Source organism: Culex pipiens, chromosome 2 (genome assembly GCF_016801865.2).
Source record: "Culex pipiens pallens isolate TS chromosome 2, TS_CPP_V2, whole genome shotgun sequence".
NCBI lineage: Eukaryota > Metazoa > Arthropoda > Insecta > Diptera > Culicidae > Culex > Culex pipiens.
Genome location: NC_068938.1, coordinates 142,976,042 through 142,994,823, shown reverse-complemented (window position 1 = coordinate 142,994,823; position 18,782 = coordinate 142,976,042). Strand labels below are relative to the sequence as shown.

Below are 18,782 nucleotides of genomic sequence, written 5' to 3'. Positions count from 1 at the left end.
ATACATAGGGTTGTGAAGAAAATGTATAGGGGAAGGTGGGGCAAGTGTAACAAGCTAAGGAAATGCTCGTTAAAAACTATTTAAAACGTAAATAAATCAGTCGGATTTTTCGATAATCATCTTATTCCAGGTCTTAACTAAGACTTTGATAGAACAAGTTTCTAAAAAATCCTGTTTTGTACTATAAAAAATTGATTTTAAAATTATTGATTTTCCGTATGTTCTACACAGTAAAAAAAAACATGGTAAAATTACATCTAAAAAGGGGTACATCTTTTATGTCAGAAAAAAGCTTTAATTTTACCTCTAATAATGTGTAAATTTACATCTGGCAGACGCTAGGAAAAAATATCTGTAATCCTAAAAAAATATCAAACCGGCGATAGTTATATCTAGCTTACTAAGTCCGCGCCCCATCCCGCACGGCCAACTCGCCGCTGTGAAAACTGGACGATCAAAGCCAATGTACCTCTATGTACCGTATATGCAGTAAATACAGTATACAATGTACGGAGCACATAGAGCTACATTGGCTTTGATCGTACAGTTTTCACAGCGGCGAGTTGGCCGTGCGGGTTGGGGCGCGGACTTAGTAAGCTAGATATAACTATCGCCGGTTTGATATTTTTTTAGGATTACAGATATTTTTTCCTAGCGTCTGCCAGATGTAAATTTACACATTATTAGAGGTAAAATTAAAGCTTTTTTCTGACATAAAAGATGTACCCCTTTTTAGATGTAATTTTACCATGTTTTTTTTTACTGTGTACTCAACTAGTGAGGCAAGACGAACAAGCCGTTGGGGCAAGAGGAACAATGCATGGAACAACATTTTAATTTGCTAAAAATTGAACTGTTGTCACTTAGACACATCAGATTAGAATGTATTTGAAACGTTACTTTCATTTTTAGCTGAAATAATTATATTTTACTAATATTTTCATCGTTTTTACGAAAAAAATAAATTATTTAGATGATAAATAGTAAATTTTCAAAATATCACTTTATTTCATAAGGACAATTTTTTATAACAATTGTTTTTGAGTTTTTAAGTACTTTTATGTATTTATTTCCCAATAAAATATGTTGTTGCAGCAATTCGTAATTTTTTCCATACTTTAAATCCATATGGTACACTTGCCACACCTGAACAACATTTTATAAAAGCTCTCAACAAAAATAACCAAATGATAAATCATACTTTATAATAGGTGCAAATCATTGGTAGGGACACTACTGATCTAGGAAAAATGGCATTTTGATAAAATGAACTTAAAAACGAACCCTAAGTCTTATTTTTGGCTTTCCAAATGTTATAAGAAAACAAAGGATTTGGGAAAAACACCATTCTTTCTTATGTCCCGTGGCGTTTACGTCGTTTTGGCGGTTATGTGGTAGTAGAATCAACTAATTGCATTGCTAGCAACAATTCCTCATACTGGAAATATCAAACTTGTAAAAATTTACGGCCGTACAAGCGATTGTTCCTCTTGCCCCATATGGTCGTCTTGCCCCACCATCCCCTAATTTGTCCATTTTTTTTATTTCTTATTTTTTCACGATTGATACAATTGATACAATCAAAATCTATAAAGGAGCCATAACACTACCGCAAACAAACAAACAACCTCGCACTTTGTCGTCTTTGACAGTTTGCCAAACTCGCAAACAAGGCAAAATGTATGCAGGCTGACGTTTGTACAAACAAAACCAGGCAAACTGTCGAAGTGCGAGTTTGTTTATTTCTAGAGTAAATTTTCAACCTATGAGTCATGGGTTTCCTATGCAGATAGGACCATTTGAAAATTTAATCTAGATTTGTTTGCCGTAGTGTAATAGCTCCTTAAGTCGTCATTTAAATTTTCGATCTCCGAGCCTAAAAAAGAGGATTTTCAATTAAAATAAGTAGTTTTGTGAAGAAAATGTACACCCAAACGACGGTCGCATAATTTGATATGCATGGCTGCATGGAAGTTTATCAGATTCTGCATGAAATCTGTCCTCATGCATTTTTTGCGATATGAGGGTATGACATTTTTGCCCGTTACCGACGGCTGATTGATTGTATTGCAGAAAAAAAACTTCTTGATTGTTGATCCGTCACATGACATTTCTATGTAGGAAAATCAATTATCTTTCCAAATATGTGAAAACATTGGGGGGTTTCCTCTTCTATTGTGCCACTACAGCCAAACCGCTGAAAAAAAACTTGGGATTTTTTTTTAAAGGAGCGAAGAATCGGTCTACTAAGCAATCGAATCCAGAAGAGAAACCATCAACAGTTGTGTTGGTCCGAGCCAGGATTTGAACCTCAATCTACCGCTTACGATGCAGAAACGTTACCACTAGGCTACGTGGCTCGGCCTTGAGGATCGAAAACCCTAAGTTAATTTAAGAATTTTTCTGTTTTAAAAACCATGTCAATCAATTTTTCGCCATTGAGGAAAAGCCGTCTATTCGAATCCTTAATTAGTAGCCTTTTAGCCATTACCAGTCGTCAGTTTTTTTTATTGCTACTCTTCTTGCCCACTTTTTGACACTCATTCAAAGTGTGCTTGCTGGTCTATTTTCCGCGTTCATTTAAATTACCGCCGTGAGACTGCGTTTTTCCTCATTCTGTCACTTTTGCTGTTGGTGACCGTGGAACTCATTATATTGTATCAAAGCCAAAAAAAAAAAATTGTGGATTTTTGGCTTCTGCACTTCTTCAAGTGAACAACGCCGCTACTCTACTCGAGTTTTGAATGTCCACCAACAGTGAGCAGAGATAGAATGACAGCTGAATTACACCACCTCCCCTGCACCGTGCACTCGTGAGGCGGATTGAGGTCTGGAGTCCAACTCGCTGGCCAAGTTAAAAACAGTGACTAATGAAAGCTAGGGAAACTTTCCGACAAAAACTGTCTGTTTTTGGGAAAAAATGCGCGCGCGGAATCTGGGTGACCACGAGAAGAGCTGAAGAGAAGTGCAATCTCAGAGGGGCCAGCCCAGCCTGAAATGTTGACCGAAATCATCATAGGAATGAAGCCCGGGTATTATTTATACTATTCATTTGAGGTTGGTGGTGCAGCGATGAAATAAAAAAAAAACATTTTTTGCATAGCGTGATGTAAAAGAAGAAGAGTGGTTACATTACCGTGGTCCTCTTTTTAATGGGATGTCAGTTTTTTGTGGTGGTATTCATTTCATGGACTAGTAAAAAGAAAAATCTACAAAACGTCGTAATCGTGCCATCTTGTCGTGCATCTTGTCGATTTTGAGTCACTTTGAGTTATGAAAGCCAAAAAAAGTCTCACTAACCTTTTTAACTTCACAGATCTCCAAATTCGATTTCACATTTCAATTTCAATATTTCCCAAAAACCGTAAAAATCCGTTGTCATGTTATCTTGTCGCTTTATGACGTTCCGAGAAAAATGCGTTTTAATGTTTGACATTGAATAACCAAAAACTAGAGCACGTAATGTAAACAATAACAAACACGTTTTGTTTGGTTGACTATTCTTTGCATTGTCCCGGAGTTTGGTTAAATTTGGTTGCCGGAGTCCAGAGATATAATAACAAGTGTTTACGGTAGTCGGGGGCGTGTCAAAGGCGTACTGAGCTGAAATCTCTTTGGCGTACAGCAATTCGACGTCGTCGTGCTATCATGTCGCACCCGCCATTTTGACGTTCCGAGAAAAACGCGTTTTAATGTTTGACCTTGAATAAACAAAAACAAAAGCATGCAATGTAAACAATAACAAACACGTTTTGTTTGGCTGACCATTCTGTGCACTGTCCCGAAGTTTGGTTGAATTTGGTTGCTGGAGTCCCGAGTTATAATTACAAATATTTACGGTAGTCTACCTTTACGTGCGTCAAACGCATCCTGACCTGAAATCCCTTTGGCCTTTGTCGCACTTACATCAATTTTCAGGGAGTGACAAGATAGCACGACAAGATTGAAACTACTTTCATATGAAAAGTGACAACAATTTTCGGAGCTTTTTTGGTTTTCATTGAATATCTCAGGATTGAAATCGAATTTTGGGGATCTGTGAAGGTCAAAAGATGAGGCATTGTGAGCTGCACAAAATGGCGTTCTTAAATCAATTTGGCCCAAAATGCACGTACGACAAGTTAGCACGACGGCGACGAATTGTCAGGGTGAGTCAACATAGTACGGCAAGATTGAAACTTCTTTCATAGAAAGAGTGACAACAATGCACGGAGTTTTTTCGGTTTTTATTGAATATCTCAGGATTGAAATCAAATTTTGGGGATCTGGAAAGTTCAAAAGGGGGCGTTCTTTCATTACGTAACGCAGTTGGGTGGGGAAGGGCGTCGGAAGCTGTGTTACGCTCCATACATTTTTTTAATGTATGGAAATTTTGTTACCAGATGAAGGAGGGTCTAAATATCATTTTTATTAGCGATACGTAATAAAAGAAAACGCTTCTTACAAGGTGAGGAATTGTGCGCTTCACAAAATGGCGTTATGGACTCAACTTGGCCCAAAATGCACGACAACGACGATAAAATGTATTTCCGATCACATCGTGCTATCTTGACACATCCTGCAAGTGCGACAACTCGCCAACATGATTTTTTGGTCAGAAGGCGGTATGTCAATCTTGCACGCTCGCTAGGGTGCAAAAAAAACCTGCTGAGCAATTCCATGTCAAATAGGGAATCGGTTGTACCCGACCCTCTCCGATTTCAATGAAACTTTGTAGACATCCTACGCTTATATAAGTCATTTTTGTGTATATGGAGCCAGTTACACTCGATAATGACATTTGAGAAGGGCGTAAGTGTTTTCAATATTTTTGTATTTCGTAATTTAAATATTTCTGTATCTTGAAGCCGTTGCTTCGTATCAAAAAGTGGTCAAAGACAAACTTATAGGAAATTTGACGGGCTTTCCGAAAAAAATACACTGAAACAAAAAAAAAACACTCAACTTCTATGAGATTTCTTGATTTTTAAGTTTAAAAGTCGAATTTGAAGGGGAGCCCACGATTTTTTTTCGTTTAAATTTTTTGTTAAAATAGCCTAAGATGTTACAAAAAGACTCACGAAAAATGCAGGATAGAGCAACTCACCTAAAAAAATACAAAAATTATTTACTGAAACTGTTTTTTTTTCAAAAGTGCTCTAAACATCAAAATTTTCAAAAACCGATGGTAGGAATCGATTTTGCAGACAATTTTACATAAAAGTCTCCATATTGACCATTGTCCTAAGTCCAATCCTTGTGAAGTTACAGCGGTTTTAAAAATAAAAATGTTGAAAAAATAGTTTTTTTTTATGGTTTTTGGCAATTTCTATATGACAGACTTGATTTTTCAGTCTCGAAAATATTTTTACCGGAAAGCTTGTCCAATTTCCCATAAGTTTGTCTTTGACCACATTTCAATTGGATGTTTGGGCTTACAGATATAAGCTAATTACATTGCTCATCATTTAAAACATAATATTTTTTCAGTGTAGTATAGTAACCTGGATAGTAAATTAGCTTATATCTGTAAGCCCATACATCCAATTGAAATGTGGTCAAAGACAAACTTATGGGAAATTGGACGAGCTTTTCAGTAAAAATATTTTCGAGAATGAAAAATCAAGTTTGTCATATAGAAATTGGCAAAAACCATCAAAAAACCTATTTTTTCAACATTTTTATTTTTAAAACCGCTGTAACTTCACATGGATTGGACTTAGGACAATGGTCAATATGGAAACTTTTATGTAAAATTGTCTGGAGAATCGACTCTCGTATTCGGTTTTCAAAAATTTTGATGTTTAGAGCACTTTTGAAAAAAAAACAGTTCCAGTAAATGATTTTTGTATTTTTTTTAGGTGAGTTGCTCCATCCTGCATTTTTCGTGAGCCTTTTTGTAACATCTTAGGCTACTTTAACACAAATTTTGAACGAAGAAAAATCGTGGGCTCACCTTCAAATTTGACTTTTTAACTTAAAAATCAATAAATCTCTTAAAAGTGAAGTGTCTTTTTCTTTCAGTGTATTTTTTTCGGAAAGCTCGTCAAATTTCCTACAAGTTTGTCTTTGACCACTTTTTGGAATTGCTCGTGTGTATTATCATAATTTTTTTCTGTCACCGCTGGTAAATTATGTTTTTTTATGAAGCTTTTACGAGAATATATTTTTTTTAATAATATTTTTGCCACTGAATTCGGCATGGGAAAAAAACCTTACTTATCGGAGAACCTGGAACCGATTATAGGGGTAGGGGGGGCAGAATGGCCCGCCTAAGAAAAATGCGCCAAAAACCATAGAAAAACATGAAAACTTACGAATTCAGTGTAGTAGGCTTCTGCTTTGGGATGTTCCCTTCAATGTTGTATACTTGGTTGATGAATTTTTTTAGCTTAAAACTATTTTTGAGCCAGTTAAAAAAAAAGTTTTTTCGACTACTTTTCGAGGCTGCGGGGCAGAATGGGCCACCCTGTGGGGCAGAATGGGCCACCTTAGAAAACAAGCCATTTCGTTTAATACAACGTTGAAGGGAGATAAGAAATGACTTAAGGTACCTTTCTAACATAGTTCCCATGAAGTTAGACCAATTTAATAAAAATAGTCACTTACCAAAACAAAGATTTTTGAAAATAGTGTTAATATGTTGAAAAAGGACACTATTTTTACAAATAATCATTAAAACAACTAAAAAATCAACTAATGTTGCATTTAACGTGATTTGTGAAGCTACCAGGAGTGAAATAATCCATTTAATCCAAATTTCATAACTTTTGATTGTTTTTATAAGGTAGGATAAGGGTGGTCCATTCTGCCCCCAAGTGGATTTTAATTTAACACTTCCACCACCAAGCCTCTAAATGATTTTAAGGTTCCGTTGTTGTTTGTATACCTTGGTAGTAACATCTAGTAACGTTATAAGCATTGAGCAAACTTTTTCAAACAATCCAACTTTTCAGAAAGCTTATTTAAAAACCTCGAAATAAACAACATTTCCGTGGTTTTTCTAATAAATTTACATTTTTGCTCATAATTCGAAAAATACAATGAATTCAAACGTCGTTTTTGGTATGGTGAAGTTATTTGACGTCCTTTATAAGACCCTTGCCTTACAATTGGTCTAAATCCATTCTAAAGCCTAAAACCAAGGGTGGCCCATTCTGCCCCCCTGGTCCATTCTGCCCCCCCTGCCCCTAAAGCTACACAGAAAAAAAAGTTAAATTTTGAAATGTTGAAAATTTGCTAGGTTGAATATTACCTCTGTTTTTGAGTAATATTACATTAAAAATGCGTAAAAATGTGAACCTGATTAATATTCATCAAAAACTGATGAAAATTCATCATTTTCTGAGGTAAAATTAATCATTTTTTTTTGACAAAAAATCTGTCACCATTTCCTGATGAATATTACCATCATTTTTTTTTTCTGTGTACCAGATCAGTTCAAAAATAGTTTTGAGGATCATCGTGAGCTTGATATAAAATATCACGGTTTTGTTAAATATTGCCTGGTTAAAATAATCTCCAAATTTATAGAGTGTTAAACTAATCATGAAACAGTTCCGTAATTGGTAAGTTTGCGGGAACTTTTGGTTGTGACCTGATCTGGTGCTCCGGCTTTGAAATTCTAAAAGGATTTAACCCTATTTTTTGGTTTTTGTATCATATAGTTTCTTATCGATTTTTTTTTAATTTTTCAATGAGGCTTCAAAATAACAGCAAATAGATACACAGTAAAAAAAAGTGTAAATTCGAAAGGTGTAATTTTAGTAGTTGAATATTACCTCGTTAATGTTGTGACTTTACCTCAATTTAGACTGAAAAAGTGGCATAGCACCAGAAAAGTGGTAAAATTACACAAATTTCCTGAGGTAATATTACACATTTTTTTCTGACATAAAAGATGTACCCCTTCCCAGATGTAATTTTACCATTTTTTACTGTGTATATGAAAACAAATTTCCAACCTCAAGCTATCCTTTTCGGGTGATTCAACAATCCTTTTCTAACGAGAAAGACAACAATATTGCACCTCCAAAATTGAACACAATCAATCGATTTCCGCTTCGAGGGCCCAATCAGACGGGTGGCAATAAAACACACCAGCTATTATAGAGACATCAAACTCCCACTCCTATCAACCGGTAGGTAGAGAAGAAGATACACGTACCACATATTCCTGACAGCGGCAGCAGCAGCTCCGGCACCGTTCTGCGTTCCGATCCCCGGCGTTGCTGTTGCGTTCGTGGCCGCCACCGCTGCAATCGTCGTCGCTGCTATTTTGTTCTTGCTTTCTTTCTTCCTTTTTTTTAGTATTTACTCAATAACTTTACTTTATTTTCCTTCTACTTTTTCTGCGCTCGCTGCTGACAACGACAACGTTGACGCCGCCGGTTCTGCTGAATGAGAACGAGGGAGGCCACCAGATGGTGTGTTAGCAATGTTGTTGTTGTTGTTGTTAATGGTGTGTTGTTGCTTCCTCACACAGACACATGTGAACGCTACACTAAATTTGGGAACCCCCACACACAAATACACATTGAACACCTTTGCTTCCAGTAGGAATTGGCAAAACACACTGCTGCTCACTTTCCTGTTTGGCAAACCCAAATTATTATTTTTTCTTCCTTCTCTTTTCGCTTCTCATCTTCTTTCTCTATTTTTTCGCAATCTGTCGATTTGCCGTTTTCACTGATTGGCACTCTCTTCTTCTTTCTTGCTTATCTTTCACTTCTTTTCCCTTCTTCCGATTCCCCCAACAACAACAACAACCACAACAAAAACAACTTTGACAACCTTTCTTTCTTCCTGGTACCCTTCCCGTACGTGTATGTGTGTGCGTACGTATGTGTGTATGGGTGTGATCCGCTCTCGCGCTCCCGCACACTATCCAACTCTCTCAATTTTGCACGACGTAAAGCACCATGTTTTCCGCGGACCGAAGGATCAAACTCGCGATCCTGTTATTCTTTGGGACACTTTTTTTCTTTCCCAAAACATCAGGGGGTCATTCGTAGTCACCGTCACAGGCACGAAGCTTAACGCTACAAAAACACGCCGGAAAACTTTGAGTCACGCACAGAACGCACACCCTGGCGCGGTTGGGCGGAGGCCGGACTTTTTATGAGGGAGGATTTTTGCTCCTTTTGCACACACAACCAGTCAGTCAGTCAGCCAGCCAGCAGAGCAAAGGAGGGCTATGCGCTATGAATGAAGTTGTGAAGCAGCAGTCCCTTTGTGTAAATATATGGGTTTTGCAAGGGAGTAGTTGTGTGATTCTGGTGTATGTTGTGATGATTTCTGTTCGTCGGTCGTTGTGACATGGTGTTGTTGATGGGCAAAGGTGTTTTGCACACGGCGGGTCCTAAGTAGGAGGTTGTTGCAGGCAGACGTGCATCGGCACTCAATAGCACTTCACCACATTTTGAGATGATGGCCTAAGCAAACCGGCAGAGTGAATCTTTGCTCACTGTGCAACACATCAAACTTTAGTTCGATGTCAATAATTATCGTTTTTCACTGTACAATGTGCATTACCAACAAATAATTAGTGATTTGAATAACACAAATATTTCAAGTGCTAAATGTGCTATTTAGCACTCAAATAGCACTACATCGCTTAAACTGGCGAATAAGTGAAGATAAAGGTTTCGGTCGTTCAGTAACTTATAGTGCAATGAAAAAAACATACTTATTGTATAAAACAAATCGATTTGGTGCCTTTGCCAAGCCATGGCCTTAGAAAAACTGTCAAGTGCTATTGAGTGCCGATGCACGTCTGGTTGCAGGAAAGGTGAAATTTATTAGTTTTTGGCTTTAAGTTTTATAAGGACCGAAAACACACTCAACATTCGATCTTAAAGCGAGAAATACCTTTATCAACTTTAAAAGAACACGAATGAATTGTGAATATATGTGAATCCAAACAATACCTTATATGTCGCATGGATGAAAATTCCTCCCCATAAAATGTTCAATCAAAGTGAATGACAGCTAGCTCATCATTTTTGCATGCGGAGGCGTTATGTTCATAATTTTTCGTTTTATTTGAAAGCAAGAAAAAATTTCACAAACATTGAAACAGAAAGAACAAATTGTTTAACGGTGCACATCAACCATAGCTTTTGCACTAAGATTTTTGTTGTCGATTTTGATATCGATTCATCACCTAGAGTACCGCCTTCAATGTTATTTATAACAAAGTTGGACTATTTTTACAATAAGATTGTTGCAGGACTGGGTCTGTAAGTTTGACAATTTTGTAATAAAGAGACAACAACTTCCTTGATTGCTGTGCACCCTGAAGGTGTAACATGCATGTTAAATTTACCGAAAAAAAAAAACAAGTTGCTGATAATGATCTCCTGGAAATGGCATAACGACGTTGCTTGATTCTAGTGATTAATGTTTGAAAAATTGCAACGCAGACAAGGATTTTAAAAAGACTGGTTTTGAAATTTCGTTTTCAACAAATCGTCGCTTTTGTACTGTACTTTACAGCAGACGTGTCACAAGATAGCACACAATTGACGAAATTAAAAAAAAGATGAAAAAAAAAACAGAACAAATATTTTGTTTGTGGTTAGGCTGGTACAAATTGAATTTCGATGATTGCAAAATAACTTAACTAGTGTAAAATGTATTTTAAAACCCTTTTTGCATTCAAATGTTGAGACTATGGCTTGTTATTTTAATTTTTATATTAATTTTTTTTTTTTTTTGCCCCAATCGAAAACAGACGTGTTATTTCCTATTTGCAGCATGAAATGGCGATGATTTGTAAATTTGGTATCAAAGGGACATTTATGTAAAGTTTGAAATAATTAGCGTACTCAAAAATCCACAAAAAACATCTTTTTTTATTTTTTTAAATACAAAAATCAAGCCAAAAAATATAAATGGGCCAATGTCGAAGTGTAAACATTGAGTCTACCAATTTTCGCATTTTTTTTTTTGAAACAGCGATGTGAAATTGTGTTTTCATAGAAGCAATTCTCTACAAAATCGTACTTTTTTTTAAATATTATTTTTTGTATTTTTTAATCCGGCTGAAACTTTTTTAGTGCCTTTGGTATGCCCAAAGAAGCCATTTTGCATCATTAGCTTGTCCATGCAATTTTCCATACAAATTTGGCGTGGCTAAAAAAAAATATAAATATTGAAATAACAAGTCATAGTATCAACATTTGAATGAGAAAAGTGTTTTAAAATGCATTTTACACTAGTTCAGCTGTTTTGCAATCATTAGTTTTGAAAAAATATAAGATTTGACGAAAAAAACAACTTTAGCAAAAAAATCATTTAGCTTATCGCAAACATCGAAAATTTTCAAAAATTCTAAAGATTTTTAAATCAACATGCTAAAAATGATTCTAAAATCAGGATAAATTATTTTAAATTGATTTCAGCTGCTTGCAGTTCAATTCCCAACTTATTTCCAACTTATTTTTTTCAACTTATTTTTTCGATGCAAAATCGAATTTGCAATCAAAAAGTACTTTAGTGAAATTTTGATAAAGTGCACCGTTTTCATTTTATAGCCTTTTTTAGGTAACTTCTTTGAAAATACAGTCCAGACTCGAAAAAAAACACTTCGGATTCTCGAAACGAAAAAAAAAAATTTGTCGTTGTCTTTTTTTGATTGATGACCGATGAGCCTAAGTACGACCCTTAAACTACGCTAAAGTGATATAGAATTTTTAAATCCAAGATGGCGGCCAATATGACGGTGACGAAATATTGAAAAAATGCATTTTATTATTTAATAGGCAATCAACTATTCAAATTTGACTAAAATGGAGTCGCAGAACTCTAATTTAATGTTAGAAACAAGAAACTTTTGTTTCGATTATCCAAAGTCCCATACAAACCATAGGATAATCGAAACTTCATATATTCGAGGCTTCGGATAATCGAGTGTGGACTGTAGTAAAAAATGCAAAAAATTAAAAACATATGGGTCATTCCAGGTCAACTGAGTACACTTTTGAACTCGACCTTCACCGATTTGGACCAAACTTGGAGGGAACGTTCATCTATCGATAGTAAACAGAAATTCCAAGTTTGATGCTGATTGGACTATCCCTCTATTTTTGACACCGCCCTCTTTTTTGACGATTTTCAAAAAAACTTTTTTTTCTTTTAATCATAACTTTGCAACTATTTGAGCAAAAGACTTTCTACAGGTTGCATTTTATAGCAAATTGTCCAAGGAATTCGATAAAAATAAAATTTTAACCCTTAAATGCCCACTAATATTATATTTTAACGTTTTAAGTTTTAAAATTCAGTTTTGACCAATTCCTTATATTTTTATTTGTTTTATTTTATCACCATCGTGTTACCCGGACAATTTTACATAATAATCAATGTAGACCTCAAACTAAAATGAACTATTGGCGAGATACAGCGATTTTACTTAACAAAAGTTTGTTTTTGCGCATCACTCGGAATTACATGATGTACTTTTCAACAAAAAAGGTGGAACCCCGCATAGTTCGGCTTTCATATGTGAGAAACTTATTTCGTATTTGAATTCATAGGACAGAGTGCAGCGTAAAATCAAACTTTTTTCAGTAAAATCGCTGTATCTCGCCAATAGTCCATTTTAGTTTGAGGTCTACATCACTAGCGTGCCCAGGGTGGGGCAACATGGGGCAGTTGCCCCACCATCCTCGGAAATTTGTTCTAAAATTGGGCAGGGGGTGTCCATAAACGACGAAATTTTCAAAACTCTAATATTTTTGCCCCACCTTCCTTGAGGACCTGGGCACGCTAGTGGTCTACATTGATTATTATGTGAAATTGTCCGGGGAACACGATGGTGATAAAATAAAACAAATAAAAATATAAGGAATTGGTCAAAACTGAATTTTAATACCTAAAACGTTAAAATATTATACTAGTGGGCATTTAAGAGTTAAAATTTTATTTTTAAGCGAATTCCTTGGACAATTTGCTATAAAATGCAACCTGTAGAAAGTCTTTTGCTCAAATAGTTGCAAAGTTATGATTAAAAGAAAAAAATATTTTTTTTTGAAAATCGTCAAAAAAGAGGGCGGTGCCAAAAATAGAAGGATGGTCCAATCACCATCAAACTTGGAATTTCTGTTTACTATCGATAGATGAACGTTCCCTCCAAGTTTGGTCCAAATCGGTGATGGTCGAGTCCAAAAGTGTACTCAGTTGACCTAGAATGACCCATATATAGAAATTGGAATAACAAGCCATAGTATTAACATTTTAATGAAGAAAGAGTTTTAAAATGCATTTGACACTTGCCCAGTTGTATTGCAATCACTAGTTTTCAAAATATCTAAGTATTGACGAACTTTTTTTACAGCCGAAAAAAAACTTTTTGCATTAGGGACCACGTAAACATTGAAAAATATTTGCAACGGCCTTAACTGCCCCTGATTGCATAAATGTCCCATATGCATTTTCATCGTTTTTGAGTTATTGATGCAGTTTTGTTCAGAATCGCGAGATCTTTCAGAAAAGCCTATAACATCAAGTACTTTGTTCTAGAAATCAGGAGGAAATCCAGTTTTTTCGTGAAAACTTAACACGTAACCTTATGTGTGGGACAAACTTCAAATGCATTTTTCTCAGCTTGCTGTTTTTGCATATGGGACATTTATGTGAACATGGGCAATTAAGTGCTTATAACCATTTGACAGGGTTGTCAGATCTTCAATGTTTTGGACTTGTTGGAAAGGTACCTTTCTAAAAAATAAATAACACAAGCCAAACCCGACAAACTTCGTCTTGTCTTTTTTTCGTTTGTTTTTAGCTTGTTTGCTTATTAAGCCTCTTGTGATCAAATTTTTATTTTACGTAACTTTTCCCAAACCCCAAAGAGTGGCCAAATTTGTCACTTGTTGGCGTAAGAACCTTCCTTGGACTTATACGAATCCAACGCAACAAAGAGCACCTTGATCCAACTGAACTGAACTGATTCGCATTCGAACAAAACTGTTGAATTTCTAAAAATGTGCCATGCAGGGTTTGCTTACAAAAAACACCCTTTTTACAATCTTGCAAACTTTATCAAACATCGTTTTGTTAGCATAATTTTTGAAGTAGGTACTTAACTAAACATCATGGTTTATAGATAGCGATTTAGGGGACCCCAAGACGGATCAAATGAGGCCTCAACGGTCAAAATCCGTTAAGTCAGTCCGGAGATAATCGAGTGACAATTTTTTGATCACCATCCCACCACACACACAGACATTTGCTCAGAATTTGATTCTGAGTCGATATGTATACGTGAAGGTGGGTCTAGGACGTCAAATTAAGAAGTTCAGTTTTCGAGAGATTTTATAGCCTCATCATACCTAAAACTAAAAAGAAAAATCTTAAGAAAACAGGGAGCAAACATTTATTTCTATATTTAAAAGAATTTTGAAGAGCAATGAATTGAAAATTATTCAATATATAAATAAGGCCGTTGCAAATATTTTTCAAAGTTTATGTTCAATTATTTGAATTTTATATATTTTTTATTTTTTTGCCCCCCCTTGACCTCGACCAGAGTCGAGGGACATAAACTTCAAAAAATATTTGCAACGGCCTAAGTATTTAAATAATTTTAACATATTTTGTAAAATGTTGAAATCAAGATGCACGCAGCCCCTCAAAACCTGATTTTCGTATAAAACGATTAAATCCAAACTAAGTTATAATAAAATTGCAGAACAACAGCATTTTTGTCTGTGATGAAATTAAACTTCAAAATATGATGAAATACAGTATGTAAAAAAAGTATTTACACCCCTTGGGCACTATGCACATTTTGTGATGAACCATGTAAAAAATTTAAAGTTTGACAGGAACCTAGTACTACGTTTTGTTCAGAAACTCATGCCAAACATTTTGCTACAAAAAGCTCATGAAAAGATGATTTCTATAAAAAGTTATATAACAAATACTATTACAAAAATAAAAAAGGTGCAAAAAAAGTTTGTACACCTTTCGAAAAATTAACATAAATAATGTTATTTGTTGACAAATCACCATAAATCCAGTCTCCCAACTCTAAATAGGCATCCTTGACTGATTAAAAAAATAATTTGGATTGAATATAAAGTTTACTAACTACTTAGTATAAAAGTTTATATAACTCTGGAAATTCTATATAAAACTTATCTAAACTTAATTTTGCAAACTTTTAATTCAAATAAATGTCAATATATTACCATAGAATTGCTAAATAAACATTTTGAAGTGGGTATAACACCGTTTTGGGGGTATTTGTATCGATAGAATAGATTTTTCGTTGGAATTTCGTACCAACCCGGAATTACGTCGTAGGAAAATCCGCCGGCATCCGAACCGGTCCACGATTCACAAGTCAACCTATGTGGAATCGGAAATGGCATAAAATTTCCGATCTTTTGATACCCATACATCTAGGTTTTCTTTAAAACCTACGTTTTTAAATACCTGGGCAAAAAGTAAGTTTGATCCACGAGAACAAAAATTACGAAATTCCATACATTTTTGGCAGGTTGCTCAAACGAAACCATAACAACGTTTTTGCCTAGGTATTTAAAAACGTGGGTTTTATAGAAAACCTGGATGTATGGGTATCAAAAGATCGGAAATTTTATGCCCTTTCTGATGCCACATAGGTTGACATGTGAATTGAGGACCGGTTCAGATGCCGGCGGATTTTCCGACGACGTAATTCCGGGTTGGTACGAAATTCCAACGAAAAATCTATTCTATCGATACAAATACCCCCAAAACGGTGTTATACCCACTTCAAAATGTTTATTTAGCAATTCTATGGTAATATATTGACATTTATTTGAATTAAAAGTTTGCAAAATTAAGTTTAGATAAGTTTTATATAGAATTTCCAGAGTTATATAAACTTTTATACTAAGTAGTTAGTAAACTTTATATTCAATCCAAATTATTTTTTTAATCAGTCAAGGATGCCTATTTGGAGTTGGGAGACTGGATTTATGGTGATTTGTCAACAAATAACATTATTTATGTTAATTTTTCGAAAGGTGTACAAACTTTTTTTGCCCCTTTTTTATTTTCGTAATAGTATTTGTTATATAACTTTTTATAGAAATCATCTTTTCATGAGCTTTTTGTAGCAAAATGGTTGGCATGAGTTTCTGAACAAAACGTAGTACTAGGTTCCTGTCAAACTTTAAATTTTTTACATGTTTCATCACAAAATGTGCATAGTGCCCAAGGGGTGTAAATACTTTTTTTACATACTGTAACTGGGTATTTCGTTGCAATCGACTAAAACAAAATGACAATACAATTCAAAATTCCAATAGATCAAAAAATCATTTTTATGTCAATCATTATGGGAGTGACAGGTTTTTTGCGAGTTGTTTTCCTGTTTTCTGTTTTCTTTACAACCAACTTTATTTGTATCCATTGTGATAAATGCCTTATACACAGCTGAAAGGATCCCCCAAAACTCTGTACTGCACTTACAAAACTACTGTTAGTCGATAAACTAAAGAAATAAACTGAATTGAATTGAATTTTTTTTTTTTTTTTTTTTTTTTTTTTTTTTTTTTTTTTTTTTTTTTTTTTTTTTTTTTTTTTTTTTTTTGGGAGGGTGATTCAGCCGCACATCGTTGATGTCGAAACCTCTAAACTGGGCCCTCGTCCTGTCACGTTCGTCAGTAGTCTTGTCGTACATTACAACTAGAATCAGATCTGCCAATGAATTAGTACACTTCGACCAAATAAACACTGACGCTGTATGGATCTGACTCTAGAATAAATGCACAGTTGTGTGTTATTTATAAGTCCAAAATGTTCAATTATTCATATAAGTCCAAATATTCACTTGCGGAAACTACCTAACTTGAATTGAATACAAGATTTAAAGCAACCTATCCGAAAGCTACTCTTATCTCAAATCCCCGACATTTTAATTAATAGCAAAAAAACGTTTCTTTTAAAACATGTATAGCTTCTTTTAAAAAAACAAAAAAAAATGAATAACAGTTCATATTTTACAAGTCGTGAATTGAAAAAGAGACGACCATTTGATCGTCAGAATTCCAGTAGATCCTCGATTCGCAACAATGGTCGATACAACCATAATCCGACAACCGTTAGTTCAACAGATCAACGAATTTAGTCCGATATCTTTTCACTATTGATTGATCGAGACTCTATGGAAATTTTGACAAATCAGAATGGTTTTTATGCTACTTGAATGAAAATCACCGATTCTGATAGAATTACTAAATTCACTGTTACTAATTTTGTCCCTAAATAACTAAAGGCAAAGTATAAAAAGTTGATATTTATAGTTAAAATCCTAAATTCTACAAAAACTAAATTTTTAAAAACCCGCATCCTAACCTGACACCCACATTAAGATAGGGAAAAATCACATATGTAGCGGTTCATTGTACAAATGTGATATTTCCACTATCTGAGAACCTCCTTGTCTCGATGACAGCTTACCGGCCATCGATTAAGCCCTGAGACTGCGCCAAAGTGGGTTCTCGCAGCATGAAGTGGTGTCCATGTGTAAAAATGGAAGCTTCAGCAATATACTGAACACTTCGATTTTAATTCCACATCGAATCAAATCATACTCTTTGCCAAACAAGCATCAAACCTATGACACTCATTATGACAAAGCCCAGGGAATTGAATTGAATTGAATTATGGGAGCATAATTCGAGCCAAACATTTCATTAGGGCATAAAACCAAAAACCGCGATTCGAGAAAATCGCTGGCAAAAAGTGGACAACTTGATTCAATTCCTCTTTAAAAAGAAAGCTTGACTGGTGGTATTTTTACTGATGATACGATAAAACACATCATTATCCTCAACTCTGCTTTAATGCTTCTTAATTTATGTTGATTTTCGCAATAAAACTCATAATTTTAGAAAATCTCGTTATTGGGCCCTTTTAACTTTCCAACTGTTGTTCATAATGGGCCCTTTCTAAATGCAATTTCGAAGAGAACTGAAAGGGCACTAAAGCGCTGTCACCTGATTGTTGTTTTTAATGATGTTTATGGGCCTTTTTGTTTAGTTAGAAATAATAAGGAATTGAGCGGAAATTTTGATAATTGGTGATGTTTTGTGATCGAATGGTGTAGACAAGGTATGTGAAACATAAAAATTCTTCAAAAGTGTACTGAACAGCAGCTGCGGGGCCGTATTTATTGTATTTCGACGAAGTTTTTTTTCTGCAGAAATCCTTGGTGAAACGTAAACCAAACTTTGATTTGAAGTGAATTAGTGTTAAGAATGTATGAAAAGTTCACTTTATAACATAGAAAGTTCCTTAACCACGAAAAACTAACGAAAAAGAAAAGGGCACAATTGAACTTTTTTTTCTGGTTTGGAGTGAACATTGTTATGTGCCCTTTTGTGTTTTTGATTTTTTCAATAGAAAATTGTTTGCTATCAATCTGATTCTTGGAGGGCATGTAGGGAGTGTACTAATGAATGGAATAGTGGAATAATCCCAAATGTTTACGTTTTGGTTTTGTGCCCTAATGAAATGTTTGGCTCGAATTTGAGATTAATTGATATTGCACAAAACTTAATTATTTCTAGTACAACGCCTTTTAAGCTAAGTCTTTCCAACAACAATCTCCACCCCGGGACACACCGTTCGTTCGCCCTGTACCTTCATCCGTGTGGCCGTGTGCCACACACCAACGATGCAATTTTTGTACTTTGCGGCTGTTTCTGCTGTTGGGTGTACCTTCTCTGGAATATTGTTTTAAGTTTGTATGCGTGTTGCTGCTGCTGCTGGCTCGATCTCTGGGTTGCAGAGGGAACAAAAAT

At 35.1% G+C, this 18,782-nt stretch overlaps 1 protein-coding gene across 6 annotated transcripts in view; it reads right to left on the bottom strand.

Annotated features, from left to right (window-relative positions):
• LOC120428521 (protein enabled) overlaps positions 1-18,782 on the bottom strand; it is a 62,453-nt gene that overhangs the window by 42,779 nt on the left and 892 nt on the right. For 4 of the 6 annotated variants that reach the window (XM_039593544.2, XM_039593547.2, XM_039593548.2 and 1 more), the window contains exon 2: positions 8,147-8,372. In XM_039593544.2, coding sequence (XP_039449478.1) covers positions 8,147-8,151 — 5 coding nt within the window. In that variant the 5' untranslated portion in view covers positions 8,152-8,372. Of the gene's footprint in view, positions 1-8,146; positions 8,376-8,772; positions 9,021-18,782 lie in introns of all 6 variants that reach the window. The other 2 variants (XM_052706978.1, XM_039593545.2) reach the window with 2 other exon arrangements.